This window comes from Eumetopias jubatus, unplaced genomic scaffold (assembly GCF_037043125.1).
Source record: "Eumetopias jubatus isolate StellerSeaLion01/CBP00866 unplaced genomic scaffold, mEumJub1_p1.0 scaffold_7, whole genome shotgun sequence".
NCBI lineage: Eukaryota > Metazoa > Chordata > Mammalia > Carnivora > Otariidae > Eumetopias > Eumetopias jubatus.
The window spans coordinates 103,655,110-103,674,805 of record NW_028274813.1 but is presented as its reverse complement, the minus strand read 5'-3'; the positions used below and the strand labels follow the sequence as shown (position 1 = coordinate 103,674,805).

General features: G+C 48.2%; 1 protein-coding gene and 1 long non-coding RNA gene across 5 annotated transcripts in view; one reads left to right on the top strand and one right to left on the bottom strand.

The window, feature by feature from the left end:
* Positions 1 to 13,204: 13,204 nt before the first annotated feature.
* Positions 13,205 to 17,931, bottom strand: LOC148163951 (uncharacterized). The gene is made up of 3 exons (XR_015768560.1): positions 17,788 to 17,931; positions 15,231 to 15,617; positions 13,205 to 13,687 (listed from the first exon to the last, which is right to left on the bottom strand). It is a non-coding gene; the product is annotated as an uncharacterized LOC148163951 (long non-coding RNA).
* A 93-nt stretch (positions 17,932 to 18,024) lies between these two features.
* CA12 (carbonic anhydrase 12) overlaps positions 18,025 to 19,696 on the top strand; it is a 55,755-nt gene continuing 54,083 nt past the window's right edge. For all 4 annotated transcript variants that reach the window (XR_003608625.1, XM_028100279.1, XM_028100277.2 and 1 more), the window contains exon 1: positions 18,025 to 18,106. Coding sequence is in view for 3 of the 4 variants with exons in the window: in XM_028100279.1 (XP_027956080.1) it covers positions 18,025 to 18,106 (82 nt within the window). In the remaining variant the exon portion in view is untranslated. The remainder of the gene's footprint in view (positions 18,107 to 19,696) is intronic.

Below are 19,696 nucleotides of genomic sequence, written 5' to 3'. Positions count from 1 at the left end.
AACAATATAAACGTTATTGGGGCGCCTGGGTGGCTCCGTCGTTAAGCGTCTGCCTTCCGCTCAGGTCATGATCTCAGGGTCCTGGGATCGAGCCCTGCATCGGGCTCCCTGCTCGGCGGGAAGCCTGCTTCTCCCTCTCCCACTCCCCCTGCTTGTGTTCCCTCTCTCGCTGTGTCTCTCTCTGTCAAATAAATAAATAAAACCTTAAAAAATACGTAAACGTTATTAATTTTACTTCACTTTCTTCATTTACCTTTCCCACATCTCCTATACAACGTGACAAGTCTCTCCCACTTACTGGAAATTTCTATCAAAAGCAAAGGCCATATTTCAAAAGAAATTCCATTTATCTTACAATTTTCACCTATAAATAGGTACACTTCAAGAGCTGTGTCTAGCACACGGTGTGAGTAGGAATATCATTCAGGAGCGGAGAACCAGGAGCATCTGGCCACATGCCACATTCCACAATTGCCCCAAATGTTAGGCTTTACAGGTACAATTTGTTCTTTCTTTCTTTCTTTCTTTCTTTTTTTTTTTTGAGAGAGAGCATGCAGAGTGGGGGGAGGGACAGAGGAAGAGAGAGACTCTTCAGCAGGTTCCACATTCAGCACGGAACCCAAAGCGGGGCTCCATCCCATGACCCTGAGATCATGACTTGAGCCCAAAGGAAGAGTCGGATGCTTAACCAACTGGGCCACCCAGGTGCCCCAGGTACAATTTGTTCTAAATAGTTGCTCCACACCGCATAGGTTGAGCCTCTGTTACTACAGTGCCCGAAGGGTTTATCGCATAATAATGAGAATGACGAGGCATTTTCTGTGTCTCTTCTTGTTCCTATTTGCATATTGCTGAGTATTACTGCAGATAACAACACCTCTGCAAATCCACATTCGATCCTGCTGGAACGAAGATTAGGCAAGAACATTACTTCATCTTTACTAATGACTTCTTTTCCCTATAATTTGTGATCTCCGTCCTCTAATTTGATGAATAAGCATTTATTGAGAATTTACTAGGTGTGAAGAATTGCTGCAGAGATAGAGATGAGTAAAGCACAGTCCTTGCCCTCCTCTAGGTCTCTAATGGGACAGCGGAGATAACTAACAACAAATTGTAAGGCAAATCTGACAGATAAGTGCTCTGGGAAGCCTGGGGGAAGGCAGGATTTACACCAATGAGATAAACTTGGGAAGACATCATAAGACTGATGACTTTTGTTCTGAGCCTTGATGAATGATTAGGCTTTCTCATTGTGGAAAAAGGGTGGGAGAATGCCCTGCGGAGGGACTTGTATTGTAAACAGATAAGATTTAATGCACACACAGTCAGAAAAAGATCACCCAGGATGGTCTGAGTGTGGGGTATGCTGTTGTAAGAGGAAAAGGGGGTGAGGCCAACTTGTCAAGTCCTTGAATGCTCTTATTAAAGAGTTTACAAGAGGGCCTTCAACGGCCTATGATTAAAGCATTCTTATGATGGTAATTATTTTAGAAATGTCACTCTGGCTTCTGGATCCCGATAAAATGGCAACCCATTTTAGGCTACTGGCTATCTTGCTCAACCCAGTTCTGGGAGTGCCTCAGAAATGGGGCAGCTGATGTATCTGAGTCCTCTAGAAGCTTCTAGAGGACAGCAAATAATTGGGTCCCAGGGTATGTGTGTGACTCTTGTCTACAGGAGAAGGGGAAAGGTGTGACAATTGGGAAAGCTTTTATCTTGGGCCCTTTCTCTCCCCCATATTTCCATGGACAGATTATAGTTTATCCCAACTCCACTGCAAGACAAAACAGAATCACTAGTCCTGCACCAGTAGGAAATAGAGCTTGTAGCTACACGAGGGCAGGCTTAACCCCTGGGGATAGGAAGACGGTAACAGGTGCAGGTAGATCCACATTCCCTTTAAGAACAGGAACTGCTACTACTCCAAAGAGTACTGGAGGTCTTGGCCAATGTGTTAAGAAGTAATAGGTATAAGGATTCGAAAGGAAGTGACAGGTGCCTGGTGGGCTCCGTTGGTAGAGCACGTGACCCTTGATCTTAGGGTCATGAGTTCAAGCCCCACGTTGGGTGTAGAGCCTACTTAAAAAAGACAAGACAAGACAAGACAAGACAAGACAAGAAAAGGGGCACCTAGGTGGCTCAGTCGTTAAGTGTCTACCTTCGGCTCAGGTCATGATCCCAGGGTCCTGGGATCGAGCCCCAAACTGGGCTCCTTGCTCAGCAGGAGCCTGCTTCTCCCTCTCCGTCTGCCCCTCCCCTGCTTATACTCTCTCTCTCTCTCTCAAACAAACAAATAAATAAAAATCTTTAAAAAAATTTTGAAAGAGGGCGCCTGGGTGGCTCAGATGGTTGAGCGTCTGCCTTTGGCTCAGGTCATGATCCCAGGGTCCTGGGATCGAGTCCCACATCGGGCTCCCTGCTCCTTGGGAGCCTGCTTCTCCCTCTGCTTCTCTCTCTCTCTCTCTCTCTCTCTCTCTCTCCCCCCCCCCCGTCTCTCATGAATAAATGAATAAAATCTTTTAAAAAAATAAATTAAAAAATTAAAAAGTTTTGAAAGAAAGAAAAAACAAGAAAGGAAGTGACAAAACTGTCATTATTTACAGATGATCTAATTATCTATATAGAAAACCCCACAGAATTAATAGAATCCTGGCAAGGATGTCAGGAACAAGATCTGCTTACAAAAATCAGAAGCGTTCTTCTGTATCAGCAATATTTAACCAGAAAATGTAATAGAAAATAAGATACCTCTCTTGAGAGCAACAACATTATAAAGTACCTAAAAGTTAACTTCATGAAAAGCTCAAAATGATTTTTGGAGGAAAAATGTAAAACTATTAAAGGACACAGAATAAGACTTGAATAAGCAGAGAGATAGGCTATAGTGATGGACACGGCTTCCTAACATGTAGAGATGCCAATTCTCCCAAAATTAATCTAAAAATATAAGGCAATTGCAACACATTCCTACAATTTCTTTGGTGGCATGAAAAAGGCATATTCAGAAATTTATATAGAAGAATAAAATCAAGGTCCCTAATTAGTTAGTTTTGAGTAAAGAGCAAAGAGAAGGGACTCGCCCCACTATACTTCAGTGCCATGTGATAAATACCACGATGCAGAAACACGCACATAGACTGAGGGCCATAAAGTACCCGGAAATGGATACACGTGCATTTAGGCTTCCAGGTGTGAGTGTACCTGATGGATGGGAAAGAGGGCACCACAGATCAAGAAGACAGGGTAAGTTGCTTAGTAGACAGGGAAACGGAGCACTACATGGAGAAAAATGAAGTTGAGTCCTTGACACCCATAAACAAAGGTGGACTTCAGATGCATTAAAGATATGAACGTGAAAGGCAACCGTACAAAAAAAAAACACACATAGAAATATACATAGGAGAATATATTTATGATTTTATTTTATTTTTTAGATTTTTTTTTCTTTGACAGAGAGAGAGACAGCGAGAGAGGGAACACGAGCAGGGGGAGTGGGAGAGGGAGAAGCAGGCTTCCCACTGAGCAGGGAGCCCGATGCAGGGCTCGATCCCAAGACCCTGGGATCATGACCTGAGCCGAAGGCAGAGGCTTAACAACGGAGCCACCCAGGCGCCTCTGTTTATGATTTTAAAGTGGGAAAGAGTTCTTTTAAAAACAAGACCCTGGGTGGCTCAGTCGATTAAGCATCTGTCTTTGGCTCAGCTCAGGATCCTAGGGTCCTGGGATGGAGCCCCGTGTCAGGCTCCCTGCTCAGTGAAGAGCCTGCTTCTCCCTCTCCCTTTGCCCCTCTCCCTGCTCGTGCTCTCTCTCTCTCAAATAAATAAATAAAATCTTAAAAAAAAAAAAAACCCCAAGACCTAAAACGTACAATCAGAGGCCAAAAAAATTGAGGGATTTGACTATTTCAGAATTAATGATAATGATGGATATTGTTAACAGAATTAGCTGACAGGTGATATAGATTGAGAAAAAAATATTTGAGACTTCTAAAACCAACAGGGATTATTACCTAGAATATATAAGAAAGTGCTACCAATCAATCAGAAAAAGACAGAACCCAATAGAAAAATGGACAAAGAATATGAATATGTGACTCACACAAGAGAGTCCACTAGTTTTTCTCAACCCCACCAGTTACAGATGCATGAAAATGAAAGCAGAGCAAGAGATCTCTTTTTACCCCTGAGGGTGGCAAAAATCAGGAAACCGGGTAACACCAAATTCTGGCGAGGTCTGAAACTCTTCTGCCAGCCCGCTGGGAAAGTACACTGCGGGCACTGTCTAGGGCAGGGCAAAGATAAGCAAAGCGGGACACTAGCTCAAGCAGTGGGGACAGGTCTTACTCAGTAACTATGTTGCAAGAGGGAAAAAGAATCGAGGGAGAACGGGACTCCACTTCCTCCAAAACAAAAGGCTGGCAACATTTTTAAGGCAGGGAGATACTTAAAGGATGTGCAGAAGAGAAAGGTATTGAGGCGGGTGTTAAGAGGGCTCAGTCTCTGTGACGAGGCCGCCTGGACTGGCTCATCGGGGCTTATCTAGAGGAGAAGCAAATTCTCCTGTGTCTGTGACAAGAGCCGCCGCTCCAGGCTGCGGCAAGGTGATGGCTCAAGGTAGTCCCTGCCAGGAGAGGAGAGGAAACCGTTGGGGGTGGTAGATTTGATTTCAAAGGGCAGAGAAAGAATTTATCATTGCAAGAGTTCTAAAGTCACTGCTCTAAGGGGAAGTTTGGGAGCCTACCTGCTAAAACACACAGCAAATTCTCCTGGCCACACTGAGCTTCCATTGCAGGTGAACACTCCAAGGGGGCTGGGGTCACCCTAGGGATGAGCTTAAGCTACTGAAGCCATGCTAGCCTGCTGTCAGGTCCCTCCGTGGAGGGGTTTGGATGGAGCGTTAGAGGCCAAGAGCTCTATAGTTCTCAGGGATAACCTGATAGTACTTCATCGGCATCAATTGGCATGGACGGGGGCACCTGGGTGGCTCAGTCGGTTAAGTGGCTGCCTTCGGCTCAGGTCATGATCCCGGGGTCCTGGGATCGAGCCCCGCATCGGGGTCCCTGCTCAGCGGAGAGCCTGCTTCTCCCTCTCCCTGCCACTCTGCCTACTTGTGCTCTCTATCTCTCTATCAAGTAAATAAAGAAAAATATTTTTAAAAAAAATTGGCATGGACAGTATAACTCAGCGATGCCCCTCCTGGGCCTCTGCTTCAGAGAAACCCTCGCTCAGGTCCTAAAGGATCAGGTCCTAAAATTCCTCTCCCCAGAGTGCAGGCTGTAGGAAGTGGCGGGGGGGGGGGCGGGGGGATCTGCCAGGGGAACGGTGTTTAAAAATAGAAACCACAAGAACATAGTGTATTTTATAAGTTCATATACATACCCAAGAACATGTTATCAAAAACAGGAGAGTAGGGGCAGCTGGGTGGCTCAGTCGTTAAGCGTCTGCCTTCCGCTCGGGTCGTGATCCCAGAGTCCCGGGATCGAGCCCCGTGTCGGGCTCCCTGCTTAGCAGGAGGCCTGCTTCTCCCTCTCCCACTCCCCCTGCTTGTGTTCCTGCTCTTGCCATCTCTCTGTCAAATAAATAAATAAAATCTTAAGAAACAAAACAAAACAGGAGAGTGAAGCCCTGCGGGAAGGAGGGAAATGGAAGCGTCAGGGATGGAGGGAGAAAAAAAGAAAATGAGAAAAAGAAAAGAGCAGCTCCTTACACCACTGGACGATGAGCGGGGCATAAACCGCACTGGCTACACTGCGGTCAGAGACGGGGGCGGGGGGCAGGAGAAAGGCTGTCATCCACAGGGTGGACGGGAGCCAGAGGCTGGAGGGCAGAGGCCGGTGGAGTCGCTGGGCGGTGCAGGTGGGGAGGGCCATGGTCAGAAGGAGAGCCAAGGCGATGGCAATAAAACCAAACTCTCAGTGTCGATTAAGGATCTGCTGTGTACCAGGCCCTGTCAGGCTCTTTCATCCTGTTTGGGATCCCAGAAGCTCCCAGAAGGAAGAAGCCTTTAGAATGGATGCTGCACGGAACGTGGGCTGGCGTCCAAGGTGACCCCCGAAGTTTCTAACTTGGGCGCCTCGGAGGAGGATGGTGCCATTAACCAAACTAAGAAGTAAGTGAGGTGGGAAACACAAAAACATGACCTGGGATCTCCCAATGCATGACTTTGGCAATCCAGATTCTAAGAAGGCATTCCTACTCAGGCAGAAGAGAAGTGATATTCACCCTGCTCCTAGTAATAATGGGTATTTTTGTAAAAACAACAAAAAATTAAAGTGCTTATCGCACATTAGATACCATGCTTCAGCTGTTTGCACCCATTAGCTCATTCACAACCCTCTAAATACTAGAGGGTTTTAAAAAGATCCTATTTATTTGAGAGAGGGAGTGACCGTGAGTGGCGGGAGGGGCAGAGAGAGAGAGCATCTTCAAGCAGACTCCCTGCTGAGTGCGGAGCCTGCTGCGGGGCTTTATCTAATGACCCTGAGATCATGACCTGAGCCAAAACCAAGCGTCGGACGCTCAACCAACTGGGCGACCAAGGAGCCCCTAAAATACTATTATTATCTCCACTTTATTGATTAGGAAATGAGCTCAGAGAAGTACCTGTCTCCAGTCCCAAGGTCACAGAGCTTCTGCAAACCCACATCTTCTGATTCCTTAGCCCAACCATGTATCAGATACCATGCCACAGGCTTACTTTTCATGTAATTCTCACCAGTTTCCCATGAGATAGGCTTATTCTTATTCTCTTCATTTCACAAATGAGGCATGTGAGCCGCAGAGCCCTTCAATGACCGGTCCAGCCTCTAATTCAGACCCAAGGGCCGTGGTCTTTTCACATCCACAGCTGCACATCTGTCCGTGCAATTCCTCAAAGTACTCCTCGTGCTACTGATTCAAACCCCGCCCGGAGGTCAGAGGAGCCAACAGAGACGTATGAACCAATTGCAGTGCAGGGACCTTTTGGGAGCACAAATCGAACAAGTGGTTAGTAGAACCACCAAGAGGACCGATGGGAAAATATGATGTTAAGGAATTAGTCTAGATTCTTGTGAGTGGTAGTAACATTGTGATTATGTTTTCAATAAGGGGGTCCTTTCTGAGAGAGAAGTATGTCCAGATGAAATCATACAGTGATTGTCAAAGTGTGGCCCCTGGATCTGCAGCACCGGTATCACCCGGGAACTTGTCAGAAACACAGATTCTCAGTCCCACCCCAGATCTGCTGAATCAGAAACCCAGGCTGGGGTCCAGCAATCTGTGTTTGAACAAGCCCTCTAGGGGGTTTCGATGTTCAGTCAAGGTTGAGAACGACTGAAAGAATGTTGAGTCTTGAATTTGTCTCAAACCAGCCCGGGGAAGGGGTGATGAGTTGGTGAGGGTGCAGAAGAAGAAGCAAGGTTGGTCATGAGTTGCTGATTGTCAAAGCTGGGAGATGGGTACATGGGGGTTCATTCTAACTATACTGTTGTTGTTGTTGTTTTTAAGATTATTTATTTATTTATTTGAGAGAGAGACAGAGAGTGTGAGATAGAGAGCACAAGCAGGGGGAGCAGCGGAGGGAAGGGGAGAAGCAGACTCCCCACTGAGCAGGGAGCCCGGTGTGGGGCTCCATCCCAGGACCCTGAGATCATGCTGAGCCGAAGGCAGATGCTTAACCCACTGAGCCACCCAGGCACCCGTACTCTCTGTTTTATACCTGTTTGGAAGCTTTCCCTGACCGTTTTTCTGCAGTAACCGCTCCCCCCCCCCCCCACCGGCTGCTCTCTCCTTGCTTAGCTTGGTCCTTTTTCTCCAGATCTCCTCCACCTGGAACGTTCCCTCCTGGCTTCAGAAATGGCAGCTCCTCTTATTCTCCTTATTTGCCTCAAGTTTTCCAAATTTTTGAGGCTCTCTCTGCTCTTGCTCCGTCTCCTTGTCCTCCCTGCTGATGTTTTTAAATGACCCATCTCTCATCTGTTGTCGGTTCTCTCCTACTTGGCTCACTCTTTGTGTTTGCAGAACCGGGTTTCTCAGAGGCACCCAGCCCGCCTGCCATCCAAGACCTTTTCTCTGCACTTGCCACTTGGGGTCCTTCTACTGCTTTTGTTGGCACTGTTGACTCTTCCTTGGCTAGTGTGACAAAGAACCACAGGCTCAACATGGCATCACTGAGGCCAAGTCTTGAAACAGGGACTTAACACCTAACCTAACTGTAGTTTCAACCTCTCCTAGAGAGGTAGTCTTCAGCAGTCAGGCAGGGAGATTCTGGTCAGCACCCAAGAGGCAATCTGTCACGTGGGTCCTCTCCATCCACCCCGACCCCCACCTCCACCCATCCAAGGGAAGATGAAATACTCTGCAGAATAAGACCCCTGCCCTCTCCCCTAAGGGAAAGTGCCCTTGTCAGGACTGATCCTTTCTTTTGCTAATAACCTCTTTGTCCCACCCTTTTTCCTATAAAAACCTTCCATTTGGTACAACTCCTCCGGGGAGCTCCCTTCCATTTGCAAGATGGGATGCTGCCTGATTCTTGAATCACTTAATGAAGCCACTTAGATCTTCAAATTTGCTCAGGTGAATTTTTTGTTCTTCAACACTAGTCTATGGCTTCTTTCATTTTAAAAAAAGAAGGGCGCCTGGGTGGCTCATTTGGCTAAGCATCTGCCTTCGGCTCAGGTCATGATCCCAGGGTCCTGGGAACAAGTCCAAATCGGGCCCCCTGCTCAGTGGGGAGCCTGCTTCTCCCTCTCCCTCTCTCCCTCCCCCCTGCTTGTACTCTCCCTCTCTGTCTCAAATAAATAAATAAAATATTTTTAAAAAGAAAGAAGAAAACATTTGCCTCTTTCAATGTTTTTAAAATTTAACTTGTGTGACTTTTTAATTTGTAATAGATTTATTTAAAAAAAAAAACCAACAACCTCAACAATGCAGAAGTGTAACAAGTAAAACTATCACCTTGTTTCTTGGGACACTGTTATCACAGTTTTTACTTCCTACTGCCCTAGCTAATCCCTCCTCCAGGTCTGAGTTCCTCCCTCCCCTCTTCCTGCCTTAGGTTCCCCAGGGCAGCCCTTCATCTATGGAGCTGCAAGACCACAGCCCATTGTTTCTTCAGACTGAAAGATGGAGAACGTTCATGGGGGAGGAAGAAGTGAAACAGAGAAGAGGAGAGCAAAAGCAGAACCAGTGAGTGGGAGGAGGGTGGTTGGCAGCCTAGAAGTGGGACAATGAATAAAGTGTCCGTCCTGGATGTCTGGCTCTGATGATGCCCCAAACTCTTCCCTTCATTGAGTGTCCTTGGCTCTTGGGCTTGGCTCTTGGGCTCTTTTAGGAGCTCTGAGGCCCAGAAGCTTCTTTAGAGGGCCTATCGATGAAACACTGAGCACCATGGGAACTTGGAATGAAGACTCATTGTCATGCACTATGGCTGTCCCTGCCCTGGGCTGTGAACTTGGACCCCTCCTGGTGGGCTCACTTCCCAGAGGCCAGTGCTATGTATATAATCACTTCCCCTTGTCCCCAAAGCCATCAAGCCACTGACTTATAGACAATCTACCCATTGTCATATTTATCTGAATCCCTCGAATTATATCTTTGTTGCTCTTCTGGGAATTTCTTGATCTTCTTGAGGGAGTCCCTCAAGAAACCTGACTCCCTGTTTTAAATCGCTGGTATTCCCAGGTTTCATGACATCTTGAAACTTGTCTTAGGATGTTGTCAATGCAGGGGCGCCTGGGTGGCTCAGTCAGTGGAGCGTCTGACGCTTGGTTTCAGCTCAGGTCATGATCTCAGGGTCATGAGCCTGCGCCCCGCATTGGGCTCCACGCTTAGCACAGAGTCTGCTTAAGACTCTCCCTCTCTCTCCCCCTCCCTCTTGCTTGCTCTCTCTGCCTCTAAAATAAATAAATCTGAAAAAAAAAAGATGTTGTTGATGTAAAAATTATTAAGATCATGTAGAAATGTAGGAAAGTGCTATGATCCAATGCTAGGTTTTTATTAAAAAGGTGTGTACACAATATGGTATATTTACTTGATAGTAACTAGATAAATATTTTTTTGTTGTCATGGACAAGAACTTGAGAATGGAACGTGCAAGAAGTTGTCAGCTAGGATGGATTAGTGGGCAATTTTTTTTCCTTTTACGAATTCCCTCTAAATAATTTTGTTTATAAAAATCATTTGGCCAAGATGGTTCCCTGTTCTAGTTCAATGTTGAGAGTTCTGTTTCCAGTCTTGGCGGGGCCTGCTTTGTCCAGCATCAGACTCTGTTGAATCTTCCCAGAATCAACATGTTGCTCACGCCCCAGGTGGAAGACAACGGAGTTATCTTTGACTTCCCTGAGCTTCCCCTTTGGTCTGGACAATGGCTACAAGTTAGCGCTGCTCCTTCCATAACTTTTCTCCGCCTTCTTTCCCATTTCCCTTCTGCGGGCAGCTAGTTATAGACCTATTGTGATGGCATTTCTTTTATTCACGACCTCTCAATTGATTTCTTTCTTTTGAATTGTGTTAACATGGTTTTTCTGTCAGAGGTGTAATGACCTCCAAGATGCTTCTTATCACAGATCAGATGCCTTCACTATAAACAAACAACTCTACAGTTACAAGCGGTATACTTTGTAATTACGGCGTATGGAGTCCTCCCTAAATATCTCAAACGAGTCTTACAAATTCTCACTGGAATGAAATGGCACAGTCTCTGTCATAAAAATGGAATGACTGAGGTATCTGAGGTATTTCCCTTTCCTGTGCCCACCCCCCCCCCCCAAGGGAAACAGAATTTGAAGGAAGAGCCCACGTTTCTGGGTTCTAATTTTCTAATTCTCTGAACATCCTTTAAGGACTTTCTCTGTCTCTTGCCATCATTTCTACCATCCATGAAATCCTGCTGAGTAGAGAAAACACAGATATGTCTATCAAAAACAACTTTTGCAAGGGCCCCTGGGTGGCTTGGTCAGTTAAGGGTCTGACGCTTGGTTTCGGCTCAGGTCGTGATCTTGGGGGTCAGGGGATCGAGCCCTGAGTTGGGCTCCATCTCAGTGGGGAGTCTGCTTGTCCCTCTCTCCCCCTCTGCCCCTCCCTCTGTTCTCTCTCTTTCTCAAATAAATAAATAAATAAAATCTTTGGAAAGAAACTAACTTTTGCGTATCAGTGTTAAAAACTGAAATGCAGATGTAAGTAATCTAGTTATAATTTATTCCACTGCACGGGGCGCCTGGGTGGCTCAGTTGGTTAAGCGACTGCCTTCAGCTCAGGTCATGATCCCGGGGTCCTGGGATCGAGCCCCGCATCAGGCTCCCTGCTCGGCGGGAAGCCTGCTTCTCCCTCTCCCACTCCCCCTGCTTGTGTTCCCTCTCTCACTGTGTCTCTCTCTGTCAAATAAATAAATAAAATCTTTAAAAAAATAATTTATTCCACTGCAAAGTGAACCTCAAACGCTTTTTTCCCCCCTAGCTCACCCTTTTATTATAACAGAGTGTAACTTCAGGAACAGATGGAAGAACGGCACAGGGTGAGGTCTGTGATAGGGGCGCCATGCCTCTCCAGGGCCCACTGTCCCCACATCTCCATGCGCTCGCCAACCCATAAGTTCTCCAAACCCCGTCCCTTTGGTTGTTTTTTTATGGAGGCTTCATTACCCGGGCATGATTGATGAAATCATTGGTGATTGGTGATTGATTCAACCTCTAGCCCCTCTCCTCTCCCCTAAGCCCCAAACTCTTAATTTCAAGGATGGGGGATGGGGTGGGCATAAAGAAGCTAGCTCCTTAGGTAAGACTTCTTTACTCTGTGCGCTCAGCACGCCGCCTCTCCTTGGGGAACTATCTCTAGTTCACCGGCTGCGCTGTCCTGGATGAGAGAACTATGAAGGCTTGGCTGCCTATCCACTCTCCTGGCCAGTGGGGACACTTGAGCCCTTTTTCCGGGCTTGAGAGGGAGCTGGATCCTTGGCAGGGCTGGCCTCTGGCCAGAGAAGCAACTCAATTTGAAGGGTCTGTAAGGAAGCTCCCTGGCCCCCACCTGTCCATGCCATGAAACCAGCAATGTCAACTGCACCAGGGTCCCAGCCTACTGAGCTCTCTGTCAGACACTGGGGCCGAAAGAAGGTGGGTTGCTTGCCAGTTTTCCTCGAAAGGAACGGCAATGAAGGATCAGGTTATCGATTCCTGCAATGGTACAGAACAAGAGTATCTAAGCAAAGGGAAATTACCAGCTTATTCTAATAGCATGTGGTATCTCTGAGGCTCAGGAATACCTCCCAGCTCCAAGATTCTAGCGATCAGGCATTTCCTGTCATAAAGTAATTCTGAGTCTACTTGATTAAAAGGCATTATTGCCTCCGTAGGAAGACTGGTTTGTTAGGACAAAAGTGACATTCTTTGAAAGGCCGATGTGTAGAATTAGGGGAAAAGAAAAGTCTGAAGTCATCATTCATTCTTCTCTTAGGGTTCATGAAAGCTGGTGTGGTTGCCCAAACAAGGGAAGTTGGTGGGGTTGCCTAAACTAGAAACTATGGATGAAACCGTCCCCCTTCAGCCATTTGAGGCCTTCCTACAGCAGAGAACTACCATTAATACCGTGCTCATTATGTGCCCCTGGGCTAAGTTCTTTACAGGCCAAGCTTGTTATATTTATTCCTCCCTATTGCTCTTTGGGGGGTATACTTACTCTATGGCCCTCATCTCTTTAAAAAGGAAAATAGGAAATTGAAACTCAGCTTAAGCGACTTGCCCAATTTACCATGAGTAGTGAGTGGTGGAGCTGACTTTCAAAACCCAGGTTCATGCGATGCCAAACTCCTTCCCCTTTGTCACTGGGCCTCCCTAACCCCAGGCAGAAACTGTCAGAATTGGTATCAGGAGTCCTCACTTTAGGTTGGCACCGTGCACTTGCTGGGATGTGCTCTATGACTGTCCTTTGGTTTGAAAGACAGGGGTGAGAGAGGGCAGTGTTTCACACTGAGAACAAGAACAGGATCCGGACCAAAGCCCTGAGGTTAGGGAAGAGTGGATCCAAGCAGCAGGGGTAAAAGGAGATGTGAGAAAACTCACACTATTGTAGTCTAATATGTCTCTTAAACAGTCTCTTGTCAGCTGACCATGGTTTTCAGAACAGTTTACCTGGAAAGAGGAACCATATTGTACCAACACTTATTTTCACTTAAAATGCTAACTTAACTTAGTCCCTGTGCATAGAATTTTAAATTATTGTCATTTTTTTATTAATCACGAAGAGGGCTTTATAAAAATCCTGGTGATGAGCCACGATTCCTCACTTGACAGAAGCAATCGCTATAGGAGTCGGTGGACAAGTAGTTGGACCAGAGTCACAAGTTGCCATGGTAACCGGTGGCACGGGCTGAAGGGGATCTTACAGTCAGTCCCTTGCTGGAATCCAGTTTTTGTTTTCTTCTTAGTAAACCGAGGCTGAGATCAAAACAACCTTTGTTTCGAGCCCTCTCTCAGGAACATCTTGTGTATGTCAAGTACTTTTATTTGATTTTCCAAAGCACTTCCACATCTATGGTCTCATCCCACACTCACAACCCAGCGTGGGGTTAGACCATCTTAGTTTGACTTAGGGATCCAGAAGCCGAGGCCGATGCAGGCCAGGAGATTTGCTATAGGCCTAGAGCTTGTTCCTGGCAGAGCTGAGTTCAGCATTCTTTCCTGCGGGTCACTCTGCCCTCCAGCTGATCCTGCCTGAAAGTGAGCAGGGTAGCCAGGGTTCACACACAGGCTATGACTCCAGGCCACGGCTTCACAAGCAAAGCAGCGGATGTGGATAAAGCTACAAAAGCGACTATATTTTCAAAGACCTAGACATTTGCACTAGGATCAAAGGGTCCATGCGAGACCTCAGTCACTACCCAGTCAAAGGAAATCCCTTGGCTTTTTCCTTCCTTCTTCCTCTCCTTCCCTTTCCTTCCTTCCTTCCCTCCCTCCCTCCTTCCCTCCCTCTCTCTCTCTCTCTCTCTCTCTCCCCCCCTCTGCTTTCCTCCATACCCCCCTTTCCTTGGTCAAAGCAGAGCTCACTGATATAACAAGGAACTATGTAGTCGGGCTCATATTCTCATTGGCCGGAGAACTGTGTCGAATCAGAACTCTGTGGTCTCAGGCTCCTTGTCCCACATTTTGGCAGATGTGTTGGGCATTGATCAGAGGGAGGGGCTCTCAGTCACCCCATGGGGACTGGGGGGGAGGACACAGCCATGTCCCATGCTGAGCGTTATTTCATTGCCAGAACTGGCACACTGTGCCCCTCATCAACAAATAAATGATCATAACATCTAGAAAACTGGAGAATCCTCATCTCAGCAGGATCCAGAAGGAGAACATCCCCATCTAAAGAATTTGCTAGGATAGCCGTGAAAAGGGCCCCTCCTGGGCTGTGGAGACAGAGAATCATCTGGTTGAGGATTCAGTCTCTGCCACTCAAAAAGCCTCACTCAAGGAAAGGATTTAGCTATTTCAAGCCTCAGATTCATGATCTGTAAAATGGCAAATCTAACACCCACCCCACAGGTTGTTGTAAGAATAAAGTGCCATGCACAGTGTCAGGCAAACAGTAGGTACTCAATAAATGTTAGTTCTCCTCCTACCAGTCCTTTCTTTAGCCATAAAAAGGTGCGTTCCCAATTGAGTGACGCTGTTTGAAGGGTTAACTCTTACCCTGAGAAATCAAAGTCTCTACACTAACACCATTATGCCCGACAGGCCAATGATTAGGGCGTGTATGGGCGAGTGGGGCCGGCTTTGAGAAAGAGGAGCCCGGTATTAGCTGTGCATTTCAAAGGTTTTATGAAGTCACAGAATCTAATTCTTACATGGGTGATGTCTCCCCTCACTGCCCCAGGACCAAGTGGATCCCTTCTGGTTATACACCAACCTTGCATCACACTTAATCCAGTCTTAATTATACGGTTGTTCATGAGACCGTTTTACATACACTCTCTCCAAGAGCCAGGACGAAGCCTAGCACAGTGCCTGGCACACAGAGGGTGAATGAATGAACAGAAAAGTTTCCACTTGCCTTATCTCATTCCATCCAGATCTCAATTCTGTTAGTGACTCAGGGGCCGGGATGAGAACCTGCACTTTATGGATGAGGAAACTGAAGTTTCAAGAAGTTGTACCACTGTCAAGGCCATTCAGTAAGTAGTGGTGGGGCAGGCACTTTGGCCCAGACCTCCGGACACCAAATCTCGGGCTCCTTCCCTCCACACTCCTCTGCCCTTTGACTCACCGGCCTCGCCCTCTTGTTGATTCTGACAGGGTGACACCGTACAAGAGCTCCTCTCCCTGGAACCTTCTGTCTGGGCATGTCATTTGGTGGCCAGTTGCCACACTGTGAGCGCTGAAGGTCCCTTTTCCACCTTAACCCATTGAGTAATGGCTTAGTTATTGGCTGGCGAGCACCCCATCTGATGACAGCCAAGCGAGCCCAGACATGTCCAGTTACGCAGGCCTCAGGAAGCCTCTGGCAGGAAAGATTCCCAGAGTTGGGAACTTAACCTGGTTAGTTTTGTGCTGTTTTTTTGAGGGGCCAAGGGGTGCTTGACATTTGGCTTCAGTACTTTAGAAGGTTGGTCCTTCCATCCATTCCTGTTTGCTTTTCCACCCTTCTAATCCCCTAAAATTAAAAAAAAAAAAAAAAAATCACTCAAAGTACTTAGGGCAATTGAATCTCAGTTTATATCCTCAATTCTCTTTTAATTGCTATCCGTTCTTTACTAATTAACCACATCTCTGATCCAGACAAGCAGTAAACATCCCAACCCTCTCCTATATCTCCATCACACCCAGTTCACAACCTTGCCTTACTGGTCTATTAAATCCATCCCTTTTTTTAACCGCCCCTCCCCCCCATCTCTGGGGATCCTTGGAGAACACTTAGACATGCATGTTCCAGGATGAATTGAACTTAATATTTAGCCAGACATAATGGGAAAACACCTGAACTGAGAGTAACCAAATGTGTGTCCGTGGCCCAGTTTCCCTGTATCTAGTCGTGAGCTGTGGGATGAGTGATTTCATCTGCATGGGTTCAGTCTGTGCATCTCCGAAGCCGCAGGGGCTCTTCCCTACCTCTTGTGTCCTTCAAGTACATTTCATCTTCTAAAGCCCTTGATGACAAATCAGAGACAGGGGCTCTTAAGAGAGCCCCAAGTGAACTGCTCACTCACTGCTCTGGAGCTTATTCAAGGTTCTTTATCAAGAGTTGCAGGCAGAAAAGGTCATCCTTAAGCCTGCTGTGGCCTGGAAGTGCTGGTGACAAGATTGTCTTTGTAACTACTTCCTTAAAAAGACTTCAGAGCTCTCTATTAACGCAAACAATTGCTGAGATAGGGACAGAAGAGTAGCACCCCTTTTAATGTGGGTGGCGTGTGCTTCCTGGTGACTCTCAGCACAGAAGCTGCCCTATCCCTCCAAAATCTGCTTGGACAAGTGGTTTCCCTGGTCGCTGAGGCTGGCCTGAGAGTCCACACAGGCTGAGAGCCAGCACAGACCGGAGAGATGTGAGGCTGGTTGGGCTGTCAGGCTGCGGTGGCCAAGAGAATAGGGCAGGATGGGTCAAGTCGCAAAATCAGGGGTCATGTACCAGGGCTGCGTGAGTACCCTTCACGAGACCACGTGGTCCGAGCAATGTCTATAGGCAGCAAGGAACCAAGAGACTAGGCAAGGTCACAGAGCAGGAAGGAAACCGAGCCCAGCATGGGGAGCAGAACAGACACTGGGAGGCCCAGGGAAGCCAGAAGCACAAATGATAGGGACAATGGAAACAGCAAGTGGCAGTAACAGCAGGAGAAAGATTTATCGAGTATTGGAGGCAGCAGGTTAATAAAATCTTTAACAAGTGAACATGGACTAACTATCAAGGGGGATCAGAGCCACGTGTATATGACTAGATGTACGCATATATGTACTTAAAAGAATACACATATGTGTGGGGCGCCTGGGTGGCTCAGTGTCTGCCTTTGGCTCGGGTCATGGTCCCAGGGTGCCGGGATCGAGCCCCGCATCCAGCTTCCTAGTCGGCAGGAAGCCTGCTTCTCCCTCTCCCATTCCCTCTGCTTGTGTTCCCTCTCTCGCTGTGTCTCTCTCTGTCAAATAAATAAATATATATAAAAAAAGAATACATATATGTGTGGAAAGTGGGCAGAAATGAGCAACAGGTGATGCTAATATGTACTGGAAGCCGAAACCAGGACACAATGCAAAACGCCAATACAGTGCCTGACACATAGTAGGTAATCAATAATACGTCTTTTTCTTCCACTGCTAAACCCACAGAAGGGCTACCGCTCCCCCCAGCTTCCTAGAGAACGGATTGATACTGTGAAGCAGCTTACGTGTTACTAGCTAGGGTAAGTCTAATTGCTTCGCAAAGCTGTTCACCGTGTACCCCGCTGTGCTATTTAGCTATTCTAAATGAATTTCTTTGTGTCCAAATGCAAAAGCAAGACCTTCTCAGGCTGCACTGTACAATCGGCCGCGATTCGGAGTTGGAACGCAGCCTCTCTGCTCTCCTTTCCAGTCCCTAAAACGTGTGCCCGGCACACGAGGAGGAGGGCCCCTGAAGGAGGCACTGGCCCACACGGCATTATACTTGGGCTTCTCAGTAAGGGCTGCGACAGCCCGGGGCAGTGGGCCCTGGAGCCAGTCCCTAGGCGCACCCTCCCCGGTGGGGCTGGGGATAGGTGGCTCTCCCCGACCCCTGCCCGCCGCTCCCACGGAGAGACCGGGCTTCCCAGGCGAGCGCTGCCCCCGCCGAGCGCGGCTAAAGTCAGGCTACCACTCACCTCGCAACCGGGGCGCCAGACCTGCTGTGGGCAGGGCGTTCTCCCCCGCGCACGATGACATCACGTGTTTGGGGCTGAGTCGCTCTATAAGAGCGGCCCGCCACGAGCCGGGCGCCCGAAGAGCAGATGCGCTCGCACGGCCGGGCTGCGCGCACGCGGTCCCCAGCACCCGAGCAGAGGCAGCGGGAGCCCCGGCCCACCCCCCACGGCGTCCCCGCCCCGCCCCCGCCGCGCGCGATGCCCCGCAGCCTGCACGCCGCCGCCGTTCTCCTGCTCCTCTGCTTAAAGGAACAGCCGGCCCGCCCAGCCCCGCTCAACGGTAAAGTGTGCGCCCGCTCTTTCCTCAGTCCCCAGCGCGCGGCCACACCTGGCCGGAGGATTGCCCGCGGGGCTCGCTAATGCTAAAGCAAAGTCCTTTTGGCGGGGAGCATACTCTCCAATGGCGTATTTTTAGACACTTTGGAAAACGCGTTTTGGAAAATTCTTTTGCCTTTGGAATGCACGACCTGTTGCGGTGGGGGGAAGCACGTTGTCTTCGGATTAAAACCTGCTCGCGTGTTCTTGGAGCTCTCCCCAGCTCTGGAGGGGTGGGTGGCTTGGGAACTTGCTAAAGGGGGGGGGGGCGGAGAAGGGGAACCAGGATTTAAAGTGCTGTGCCGCGATCCGCGATCCGCGATCCACGTGCTGATGGTCGAGGAGAGAACGTGGCGTCAGAGCCGCGTCGGAGCCGCCTGGTTAGCAGGAAGGGTTTTGCAATGCCCCAGCTGCAGCACCTTCCCGCAGTGGTAGATGCTTTCCTTTGGAAGAGAGACTCTTTACCATTAAGTTTTACCTCCAAGTCAAAGGGATGATGCATCCCATTCTTAATCATTGTTTTTCTCCAGAAGGGCTCTACTATCTTGAACGTGTGTGTGCACTCGGAAGAGCATACACACCTCACTTCTGAGTGTAATTAGGGCTCTTAACCCCAAAAGGCTGGAGGCTGAGGGTGCCCGAGGGGATGGCAGGAGGAAGTGTGGGGACCTTGGGTCAAGGCAGTGAGTTTGGGTGCGCAGCCAAGGTCAAGGTTAGTTAATCCTTAGGAACAGCAAGAGGATGCCAAGCTCTTGCCTGCCTCTCCAGCTGCTGGCTGAGCACTTTTCTGGGGGTAGATAGTGAGTTTTGTAGAAACTTCCCTCGTAACTGATGGTAGCTCCTGCCCTTGACAGAGTGTGTTCCAAGTTGTAGGGACATTTGTAGGTGCTATCGGTCCTGGACCGAGGTTGGGCTATAACATTTGTAGGAGGGCTGAAAGTGACTATGATGGCTGGAAATGGATCCTCACTTGATAGACAGTGGTGTGGGAAATTGATCCTGCTCTGTAGCGTGAAGACTCAGAGCCTCCTTCTCTGCTGGAGGTCACACTGTGTCCATGGGGCTGGGTAGGAGGGAGGTGGGGGGGCTGGCCTGTCACAGCATTGGGGTTGCTCTTAACTCAAATCCGCTGGCTGGCAAGATATGCTTGGTATTATTTCCGTCGTCTGGTCCGGAAGAGATAGAAGGTTGGGGACGCCCGGGTGGCTCAGTTTGTTAAGCACCGGACTCTTGATGTCAGCTCAGGTCTTGATCTCCGAGGCATGAGTTCAAGCCCCACGTTGGGCTCCATGCCGGGCATGAAGCCTATTTAAAAAAGAAAAAAAAGTTGGTGGAAGAAAGGGATTATATGAAAGTGGAAATTAATTTTTAAAACTGCAGACTTTGACACGTATTCCCCTTTCCAGAAAGCTGCACTGGGACCTGAAGTTTTGTGAGAAATCTCCCTTGTAGTTCCAAGCTGCTCTGAGACAGGAGAGAAACAGCCATTCATTGGCTCTTTCTAGAAAGCCTGTTACTCCCCTCACTCTGGGGCAGCCCCTCCTCCCTTCCCTCT